At 40.3% G+C, this 11269-nt stretch overlaps 2 protein-coding genes across 2 annotated transcripts; both read right to left on the reverse strand.

The window, feature by feature from the left end:
• Positions 1–4024: 4024 nt before the first annotated feature.
• On the reverse strand, positions 4025–5575 carry LOC119487856 (pre-rRNA 2'-O-ribose RNA methyltransferase FTSJ3-like). Its single transcript, XM_037768914.1, has 3 exons — positions 5422–5575; positions 5091–5298; positions 4025–4485 (listed from the first exon to the last, which is right to left on the reverse strand). Exons 1-3 carry the CDS (start codon positions 5436–5438, stop codon positions 4435–4437), a joined length of 276 nt encoding a protein of 91 aa, XP_037624842.1. The 5' UTR covers positions 5439–5575; the 3' UTR covers positions 4025–4434.
• A 483-nt stretch (positions 5576–6058) lies between these two features.
• Positions 6059–10006, reverse strand: LOC119487853 (chloride channel CLIC-like protein 1). Its single transcript, XM_037768911.1, has 7 exons — positions 9874–10006; positions 9506–9727; positions 8766–8906; positions 8581–8680; positions 7695–7792; positions 6738–6884; positions 6059–6658 (listed from the first exon to the last, which is right to left on the reverse strand). Exons 2-7 carry the CDS (start codon positions 9668–9670, stop codon positions 6074–6076), a joined length of 1236 nt encoding a protein of 411 aa, XP_037624839.1. The 5' UTR covers positions 9671–9727; positions 9874–10006; the 3' UTR covers positions 6059–6073.
• Positions 10007–11269: the final 1263 nt, after the last annotated feature.

An 11269-nucleotide genomic window follows, 5' to 3' on the forward strand; every position in this document is an offset into this window, starting at 1 on the left:
CTCCTGTTCTGCAGCTGTCGTCACCCTCCAGAAGTGACTCAATCTCTGCCATGGCTCGTGAGGACAGTCTGATTTTGGCATCGTAGAAGACGTCCGCGGAGTCACTGGGCTGGGGACAAAAGGGGACAGACAGCATTGTCAAATGTAGGCCACATGATGACTGCAAGAAAGGTTCAGTAAAATACATTTAAGATGAGAAAAGACTGCATTCAAAGCCACATAACACAGCATAATACATGTGAAATGACCACGCACCAAACCAACTCTTTGTATTTCTTTCCGGAGTCTGGTAAGGAAGCGTTTGAAAACTGGGTTGCATGTAGGCTGCTGTGAGATGAGAGTGATTCTCTTCATGTCTTCAATCTGAATGAAAGCAAAGAACAATATTTGTGAGAAACGTTATCGTCTCTGACCGGGTGCCGGTTTCTCCCTCCAGCCGCGGTCGGGAGGCTGAAGCAGGAAAAGCCAACACTAAGATCAGCAGTGATTCATGGAGAGACCTTCGTCTGATCAGCTAACATTACTGCCAAGCAGCTGAAATATAGAGTGATATTGTGGTTTTAGCTGACGTGTGTCGCCTCACTGTGTTGAGTGATGCTCGTTCATGTCTATTTAGAGCGAGCACAAGCGCGAGCCAGACGCTGACTTTCGTTGACTTATCGGCCACAGGTGTCGCTGTTAACAAGCATTTCTGATTCTTACAAACAGTCTCTTTAAGTAACATTTAAAGATAAAAATATCCTAAAGAGGTGGTAAATGTCTGTCAAAACCACTGGAACAGAAATACCTTTCTGTTGTATATAACAAAAGGTGTTAAAGAAAGCAGAGTCAATTCAGTGGCTCCAATTAGCCAAAACAAACAGATTTAAAAGCTCTTTCAACTAAACTAAACTCTGTGAGGAAAACATACATGAACACATAACCCCATTCAAGATTTAAATTCAAAATATTTAACCATTCTATTTTCAGTCATAATTTACCTTATTTATTTTTTCATCTTGTTTCTGTTGCACTACAGAAAATGACTGACTGATTGATTGATATTTACTGACTAATGTTTGAATCTGACAGTAACTAAAGATGTAAAGGATTTCCAGAGAAACCACTGTTAGCCTTTGCACCTACTTTGAATTCCTGTACTGTAACTGACTTCCCCAGAAGAACAAACAATAAGTCTACCACGCCCTATAACCACAAACCTGTCTCTTTAGATCCACTGTTAGATCCACCTGTTGTGAGTCATGAGTGTACTCCCTTCTCTTGGCTGGCACATCGTCATAGTTTGTTGGCTACAGAGCATTCAGTGTAATGGTAACATCATTAAAACCAACCAACCTCTGCAGGCTTCTTCATGCTTTTGGTGCTTGAATCGTAGTTGATCATGTCATACGGGTCTACCCAGTCATTGTCCGCCTCCTGTCCTGTTACAACCAGAGACAGGCTGAATACCAGGACGATGAGGAGCATCCCGGCAGAGAGAGGAGGCTATACTTCACCTAATAAACCAGTCCAGTGTTACAGAGAGTTAGCTCGCTGCAGCTGATAACATCCAAACAAGACTCCCAGGGAAGTGAACACAAGTACAGGTGGCTAACTGTCAGACCTATCGACTAAAACTTGGTTTAAAAGACACTTTAATAGGTTAAGGTTACACTAATACGCTGAATATTAAAGACTTTACACTTTAACTACAGTAAAAACGTGCAGAAAAACAGCTCAGCAGTACTATCACTATTTACTAGTGATGTTACGTGCTGTGCCGAGGCTCCGGAGCGTGTGTCGAGTAATCCAGGAAGTTTCCTGAGATGCGCGTGTCGAGGCTTGTATCGTTTTAAATAATGAAGTCATTGATGACATCCGAAGCCTCGCTGCCCGGCCGTACCGCCCACTAGTTCATGAAGTGTTTCAGATATTCACTGGTTCAACCAATGCCGCTTTCCAGAAGTGACACAGAACACTAATATTAACCCTCCTGCAATTATTATATTATATTACACTACACTACAATACAATTATTAACTTAGGATTGGTTTGCACACATAAGATGAATTACTCACGAAACAATTACAGTTTATTATACATGTATCTTATATGCTCATAATATACTTACTAAATAGACATTTTATTAAATATGATATATATATATATATATATATATATATATATATAAATTGATTACATGGTAATAGATTTTTTTTCATTGTTTATAGTCATTCCCAACAGCCTTTACTGGCGCAAAATACAGTATATCACAGATCTGTGTTCCCAGTAGACCACAACCAGCACTGATCCCAGTAGAGCACTTATACACCAAAAACTGACAAACTGACAATAACCTGATATTTTCAGGTGGATTTTCATTTCATTCTCACTGTGCAATATCATTTTCCACTTGTGCAATTTTGTTAATAGTCTGTTTATTGTCAATACTGTATAGACTCCTATTTTTATACTTCCAATCTTTATACTTGGTTCATATTTTGTTACACTTTGTTTAGCTCTTTTTTACTGTGTTAGCTGATGCATCTTGTTTCTTGCACTCTCCCCTTTGCTGCTGTACACTGCACATCTCCCCACTGCGGGACTAATAAAGGAATATCTTATCTTATCTTATCACATGGTTAAGATCATATTTGTCTGTTTTACACTCTTTGACCACCAGGTGGTTTCGTGAACACATGAAGCCTCGAGCAATGAACCCTTTTCCGAACCAATTTGCTGGAAAGCTTCAAAGCTTCATGAGGCTTCATCTCGCCATCACTACTATTTACCACACAACAGAACAGCTTTACGTCAACGGCACAACCATTTGACACGACGATTTACGTCCGTCGCAAAGGCTAACGGGAAATGTAGTTTCAAATATTTTTATTAGGAAGCATGTGCATGTCAGTGATACAGACTTCTGTAGGGTGTGTCTCATGCCTCCTTTTTGATATATATCAACAAAAACCGACAATACTAGGAAGTAAGGGCAAACAAAAATGGAGTCAAGCAAATACAAAGAACATAAGTAGTTAAAGGGATAAAAAGTAATAATAATAATACAAATAAAATAAATAAAGTAAATTAAATAAATAAAATAAATTACATAAATTACATAAATTACATAAATTAAATAAATAAATAAAACAGACAACACCCTAAGGCACACAAATCAGGGAGACATTGGCGACATACAGTATATACATAAACATGTGTAACCCACCCCGAACCTTCCCATCCCTGAGCAGTGCTACCTCGGCTACTAAAGACTATGTGTGTATTGCGTCTTGATTGTCCGTCCCTTCTATAGAGGAGATAATGGGTCTCCAAATCTTATAATGGGTCTCCAAATCTTTTCAAATACCTCTGTCTACCTCTGTCTGTCATTAAGAGTGTACCGGATTCTTTCTAGGTGGAGGGTGTCAGTCAGTGTTTTTATCCAGGATATAAATGTTGGCACCTCTTTCCCTTTCCAGAACAAGAGAATCAGACAAAATGTAGGCATACTTGAAAATATCAAAAGTAAAGTAGGAAAGGAGTAAAGAAGAATTAACCTGTCAGTGTTTTATTATTACATTATTTGATTATTTTTGCCGACAGCATTTTAATGCTTTTAATACTGTTGGTTTGTTTGATCAATTCATATTTTATAAGCTCATCACATGTTTTGTATGTAAAATCTTAATCTGCAAAGTGACACTAGCTGTCAAATAAATGTAGTAACAGAAATATTCAAGTACAGACACCTAAATATTGTACTAGATGTACTTATTACATGCCACCACTGTCGTTAAGTGTGCATACCACATTACAGTGATTCATAGCCTATGATGCACCTCAAAAACACATTAAGACAACAAATATGGAATTGATTTGAATGCAACCATAACATCTGTCTCCTGACTGCTGCATCTGGACACTGAAAGCAGGTCACACTTAAACTTGATGACCCCTGGGAACTCCCTGGTGCAACAGTCTCATACTGTAGGCCACTTGTATTTCTATAGTTACATTTTTTTAAATCACAGGAAACACTGAATTAAAGATTCAACAAAACTTTTATTGCAAAAAATGTGTATATAATATTTACATTAATAGCAACATTTCTGGAGAACATATTTATTATGTTTTTACTTGACTTTCTGCCATTTACAGTTCAGCTGTTCAGTTAAACTACTCCGTTCAGAGTTCAGGACAAATAATCTACATCTTCAGAAAGACGTGCGCAGAACACGGAGAACATTATGTCAAGGGGTTTCAGGAGCCTCAGCAAAAGGTCCTAAAATGAGGGCATCCATGTGAATGACCAAAACTAATTTTGGCCTCTGTACATGATACAGGAGCCCAAAGTGTGGCAGACATCTTAGCTCACAAAGCTCCATAAATGCTCACCTGCGACATGTTTAATAGTTAGAAAGGCAACACTGTGAGAGTGCTACAGGATCACATTTATTTTCCTTTTTGCCCTTTACCACCCTTCATCCCTCCTCTGCCACCCTTTGTCTGTCTGTTAGAATCCCCGAGCGGTCATGGAGGAAATGATGATCAGTCCACAACTGGATGGCATTTCAGCATAGAAGCATTTATTTTCCTTTTCACACCCGTCACACATGTTGCCTCCACCGTAGTATTCCCCCAAATGGACCCAAACTCATGGTTTTTATACTCCCCTCAATTGGCCCACACCATTTCCCAAACACAACACCACACCAATATACAAAAATATCCACATTTATGTACATAAAGCCATTTCCCACATTTAAATCCTCTTAATAAATACATACACACCTAACTATCTTCAATAAATATCCATAAACATTACCCTTTCACAAATACACACAAAACAGTCCCGCCGAACTCCCCTCCACCCACTTCCCACTGGTTTCGCCCTCCCGGAACTATTAATAGGGCGCGAGTCCCCGGGGATCTCTTTCACCCGCGCACCTTGGGAAACGGAAACCGGCAGAAGTAAGTTTGGCATGTTATTGACTGTTTTAATTAATTAATACCTCCGTGTGTTCATTAAGTATCTTCAATAATCCATATGTATAGTAATTATAGTTACACATACTATATTACTCCAGTAACGGCGAGCCGTCGTTACACTGTCCTCTTCCTTTGTCGCCTTTTCCTTTGCCCCCTTTAGTGTCTTTCCTCTGCATCGCCCGCATGTCTTTCTTCATGCGACCGTCCACCACTTTGAAGGCTCCCTTGACGCCGGCCGGCCGCCTCACCTTCCTGCCAGCCCCCTTTTTGGTCACGACGTATGTTACTTCTCTCTTCTCCTTCCCCAGGCCTGCTTTCTTGTAGATACTGACAGAACGGGAACAAGACAAGACAAAATGATTGAAATTATGTTATTGATACAATTATCCAGTATGAAGCGATGCATTTAGCTTAATGGAGTCATTAAACCCTACAGGTGTGACATCATACCTCTTCAACTGAGCCATCTTCTCCCTCTCGGAGATGTCCACTATGTTGACGACTGCTTCTGCTTTCTTCTTAGCCGATTCCGATCGCAACTTGCGATTTTTAATTAACCTTTTAAAAATCCGACGGGCCGCCGATCTTTCGGAGGTTGTAGCTCACTTTTAAAGCTAGAGCGAAGATACTGGCAACATATGGCACTAAAAAACCTAAGGAATCCATTGATACCAACCATATCATACTAGCTTGTCGCAAAGGAGGTTACATTTTTGCCATGTTATGATTTGAGCATATTTTCTATGCTAAATGCAGTACCTGTGAGGGTTTCTGGACAATATTTGTCATTGTTGTGTTGTTAATTGATTTACAATAATACATATATAGATACATTTGCATAAAGCAACAGCTATCATCAAAACATAAAAGTAAAAATACAAAACATGACTAAACGTCATAAAAATATGATCTAGTTATTAAATACTTATTTACCAATTTATGTCGCATGTAATATTCACCATCCCATTAGAGCTTGTGCAAAGCTGAAGCATTAAAACATAACAAACAGTTAACTTTAAAGGTTATATCACAGTTAAGAAGCATTATTGGATGTCTAAATTTGGATATTATTAAGATGAATTTGATTTAGTTTTCATGTATTTTAACTCACTGGAGCATCAGTTTGTGAAGGTTGCCCTTCTGCTGGCTGAGGTCTCGGTGCTGCACCGTCTCTGCTGATTTTATCTTGAGAACATTTTGTATTCACTTTCAGAGGTTTAATCTTTGATGGAGATGAATCTGATTCGGTGGGTTTGGTTTTTGTTTGGGTCGTGTTAGCAGGAACACTCTCTCCTTCTAGCTCCTCTTGGGTCTCCGGCTGGTTTTCTGAATCTGACTCATCGGAGAGATTCTGCTCCGCCTCACGCCGCTTACCATCCGTCTCATTCTCGCTATACCGAGGCTCGGTGGTGCGTAGTGTCTCTACAACCAACTTGGCTGGCTTTTCCCTGGGTCTGTTGGGCTGCCTCTGACGAACCTGGTTCCTGTCTAATCTGCCACCTTCGACTCGTCGCCTTGGGACTTGTTGTGGTGGTGGTGCGTCCCCTGCTGCTAAGAGGTCAACGATCTGCTGTAGGCAAGGTTGCAGTTGCTCCAACTGTGTTGGAGGTGGATCCAATCGAGGGCGGCGGAAAGGAGCAGCGATGCCATGCTGGAAGACTGCTTGCACGCCTCCGTACATGCATACCTGTAGAAGAGTTAAATAAATATTATCTGGTTTAATTTATTTGTATGGGTGTCAATGTAATTTAATCAAGGGTCCTTACCACTATGGCGAGCACAATAGTGAGGAGAACTGGGATCTGCAGGGTGATTGGTAGATCTTTGAGGAGGGCTACAAGAAACTCACTGATCCCCTGTCCAACGTGCTTTAGTGGCTCTGTGAAGAAGGTTGTGATGGTAACTGCGATCGCCTAAACAGAGAGGGATGTTTAGAATATAACTTTCTGTGCCTCATTTCCACATCCATACAGATATTCAAAACTGATACCAATTTTAAAATGTTATAGTTTGGGACGACTCTTGATTTATATACATTTATGATAGAGTTAAATGCTTCATTTTATTTCCTCAATAAATGCCTAAAATCTGAAAAATAAAACAGCAATTCAACATTTTGGCACTTTTATGTTGTGATGTCTTCAAACAAAAGTTAAAAGTCATTATTATGTCATTATGCAAGGTATCCTCAAACAGTTCGTATGATATCTTACAAAAAGTTGCTGTTGTTCTCCAACGAATGTCCAGCAGCACGTGTCAATTTCCGCTCGTTACATGCATAGAGTCTTTTCAAAATAAACTTCCGTCTTCACAGGAAACAACTTGGTTAGGTTTAGGCAACATAACTACTGAATTAGGTTTAGGAAAAGATCGGGGTTTGGGTTAAAATAACTACGGAAGTGGCGTAATTTAAGTACGGAAGATCCTGTACATGAAAATAAATCAATGTTGACTTCTGGTTTCACACGGGATACGAACAGTGTACTCCTAGGTGAAAGTCTGTTGTTTTTTGACCCACCCATCCACCCCGACCTCCTCTCTACGCAGCGTTTCTCACTCTGGATTTCACACAAAATGATTTTGTAGGATATATACGAATTACAGTGCATTACTTGGCGTAGGTAGAGCTACGAACGGTGTATGAGAACAGCCTGCATTATTATGCAGCATAATATAGCCTGTTCTTGCACTGGAAACAAATACATGCCATCATAGTGACCTACCTTTGTTGGAGGTACCAGCAGAATGGGGTTAACCACGATGGCTTCATAGTATTCCTTACAAGGGTCACCTTGAAGAGTCCAGGTGCTTCTGAACCACTCTGCAGGAAAACAACCAAAGACAGTAGAGGTAGTGAAGTTTGACTGATGTGAATGGGGCACAGTGGCGGTGAATGGACCATACACTTTCATTGTTTCAAATCAGACCATTAATGGCCCTAATGGGGCTTTTAAACAAACTGCCAACATGGTGATAATAGTTCCAATAATGTAATTACATCATGAGTTTAAAGGTGCTCTATACGATAATATAGCAGCAAACAACTATTTGCAATGTAAAGATATAGAGGAGTCATGTCTACCTGAGCAGAGGATGAAGTCAATCTCCCTCTGTGTCTGTGTGTGTGTGTATGTGTGTGTGTGTGTGTTTGTGTCTGTATGTGTGTGTCTGATAACGCCGTCCTGATCGACGGCTCGCTGAAGCGTAGCAACCAACCTCTGGTTCCCCCTCAGGTTAACACTGTTATCTCTGTCAGTAGTGTTTCCTTTGTTTTCACTGTTAGCGCTGCTAGCACCGCAAACTATGAGCTGTCGCCATGTTGAGAGCCATAAAGAGGCAATAGAAATGCTCCCAATCTTGCATTTAGCACCTTTAACAAGAAGCACGGACATTATCATCATAATATTGTTATTCTTTTTTATTCTTATTATATTCTGTCATCACTGTGTGGTGAAACCATGTATCTCCAAAACTGTTGATTTTGAATTTATTAAACAGAAAGATTAATGCAGCTACAGTATAATCAATATTTTCAAACTAACAATGTATCAAATGATAATGTGGCGACAATTACGTAATACTGTATATTCCCACTTGTAATGGACTCACCTTTCAAGTTATCACTCCAGTCAATTTTCTTCATTCCAGTGCATTTTTCATTGATGCCATCCATCTTTGCTAGGCGGCTTTGGTGATCAGCAAAGGCAATCTGAAAAAAATCTAATGATATTACAAACTTATCGCTCTAAAAACAGCTAAACAAGAGCAAAGGAACTGAAAAAGCTCTTCTTCACCTTGTACAGATAAAGCCAGTTCCAGATAATACTGACGAAGAAGCTGACAGCAAACAGTCGACTGAACTGCACGAACCAGGACACCGTTGACCAGAGCTGAGTGCATATGATGGCCACTATGATCAGAACAACGAGCATCATCTGGAACACAAACAGACAGAACAGAGAACAACTTGACTGGTTGCACGAGATGGAAAACCGCTTAACTAACGTCAAACCTAAATGTAGGGCAACACCTAAATGTGAGGCACCTTACCCAGACGGATTGTAAGTGTTAATATTGTTTAGAAGCTATATTTATGTTAAAAACTAAAAAAAAAACGTTTTATTCCAGGTTGAAAAATACCAAAGTTACCCTTTAAGAGTATATACATACAGAGTGAAGCGGCATAATGTTCTTGTTTGAGAACTACGATGACTGAAGGAAAAAAACAATCAGAGAAATCTTCTTTGAACCGTCATTACATTTGAGGTTTTCAGTATTTTAAAATTCAGTTGGAAGTTATCTAGTGTGCACTAGACGTTAAGGATGTACATTTTCTCTCTACATAAACCAGGTACTCCAGTTTGCAACACACACTCAAGTCTCACTAAAGACACATGCAGAAAAGACTTCTGACTACACTCAGATTTTAAAGCTCTGACAATGAATGCTTAGTGTCTAGTGTCTTTAGGTATCATATGACTGAAGTATCTTAGAGACTCATAAACAAAGATTTCAGTTTAATGAATGAGCTTACTTTAAATATTGTGTCAAGCTCCACGCCAAAGGTGTCTTCAAAACGCCACTTCCAGGCCTCGTAGTCATGTGGTCTGATATCTACCAGTATCTGACTGATGGCGTTGTCCAGAGCTCCTGTTCTCCAGCTGTCGTCACCCTCCAGAAGTGACTCAATCTCTGCCATGGCTCGTGAGGACAGTCTGATTTTGGCATCGTAGAAGACGTCCGCGGAGTCACTGGGCTGGGGACAAAAGGGGACAGACAGCATTGTCAAATGTAGGCCACATGATGACTGCAAGAAAGGTTCAGTAAAATACATTTAAGATGAGAAAAGACTGCATTCAAAGCCACATAACACAGCATAATACATGTGAAATGACCACGCACCAAACCAACTCTTTGTATTTCTTTCCGGAGTCTGGTAAAGAAGCGTTTGAAAACTGGGTTGCATGTAGGCTGCTGTGGGATGAGAGCGATTCTCTTCTTTAGGTCTTCAATCTGAATGAAAGCAAAGAACAATATTTGTGAGAAACGTTATCGTCTCCGACCGGGTGCCGGTTTCTCCCTCCAGCCGCAGTCGGGAGGCTGAAGCAGGAAAAGCCAACACTAGGATCAGCATTGGTTCATGGAGAGACCTTCGTCTGGTCAGCTAACATTACTGCCAAGCAGCTGAAATATAGAGTGATATTGTGGTTTTAGCTGACGTGTGTCGCCTCACTGTGTTGAGTGATGCTCGTTCATGTCTATTTAGAGCGAGCACAAGCGCAAACCCGACGCTGACTTTCGTTGACTTAACAGCCACAGGTGTCGCTGTTAACAAGCATTTCTGATTTTTACAAACACTCTCTTTAAGTAACATTTAAAGATAAAAATATCCTAAAGAGGTGGTAAATGTCTGTCAAAACCACTGGAACAGAAATACCTTTCTGTTGTATATAAGAAAAGGTGTTAAAGAAAGCAGAGTCAATTCAGTGGCTCCAATTAGCCAAAACAAACAGATTTAAAAGCTCTTTCAACTAAACTAAACTCTGTGAGGAAAACATACATGAACACATAACCCCATTCAAGATTTAAATTCAAAATATTTAACCATTCTATTTTTAGTCATAATTTACCTTATTTATTTTTTCATCTTGTTTCTGTTGCACTACAGAAAATGACTGACTGATTGATTGATATTTACTGACTAATGTTTGAATCTGACAGTAACTAAAGATGTAAAGGATTTCCAGAGAGACCACTGTTAGCTTATACACCTACTCTTAATTCCTGTACTGTAACTGATTTCCCCAGAAGAACTTCTAACAAACAATAAGGCTACCACGCCTTATAACCACAAACCTGTCTCTTTAGATCAGGCTTCTCAATCTCGCGGCCCGCGGGCCAATTGCGGCCCGCAAGACGATATTTTGTGGCCCCCACCTTGATATGAAAGTTTAATGTTAGTGCGGCCCGCAAATTTTTTTTTTTTTTTTTTTTTTTTATAAAGTTTTTTTTTTGGGGGCATTTTTTCATTTTTATTGACAGGACAGTGGATAGAGTCTTGAAAGGGGGGAGAGAGAGAGTGGATGCGGAAAGGGCCACAGGCCGGATTCGAACCCGGGCCGCCGCGGTCAGGACCAAGCCTTGTTGGGCGCCCGCTCTACCAACTGAGCTAACCAGGCGCCCTCGGCCCGCGAGTTTTATGTGAATGGCAGTTTGCCGTGGAAGGTCCCTTTGTTGCGCGAGCCCGAGCTGAACGAACCTACCAATCACAGCGGGGTATGTGGCTCCCGGGGGCGGG

The sequence above is a fragment of the Sebastes umbrosus genome, chromosome 5, assembly GCF_015220745.1.
Source record: "Sebastes umbrosus isolate fSebUmb1 chromosome 5, fSebUmb1.pri, whole genome shotgun sequence".
Lineage (NCBI taxonomy): Eukaryota > Metazoa > Chordata > Actinopteri > Perciformes > Sebastidae > Sebastes > Sebastes umbrosus.

Bases quoted from the DNA above. Each gene is read 5' to 3' on its own strand.
- LOC119487853 (XM_037768911.1), bottom strand. From the start codon at position 9,670: ATGGCAGAGATTGAGTCACTTCTGGAGGGTGACGACAGCTGGAGAACA. The intron at 7,793-8,580 runs GTGAGTCCATTA...GTTTTCCTGCAG, and splicing joins CTGGAGTGATAACTTGAAAG to AGTGGTTCAGAAGCACCTGG. The intron at 6,659-6,737 runs GTAAGGACCCTT...ACTCTTCTACAG, and splicing joins CTATTGTGCTCGCCATAGTG to GTATGCATGTACGGAGGCGT.
- LOC119487856 (XM_037768914.1), bottom strand. The intron at 4,486-5,090 runs TGTAACGACGGC...AACAGACAGACA, and splicing joins GCGACAAAGGAAGAGGACAG to AAGGGTGGCAGAGGAGGGAT.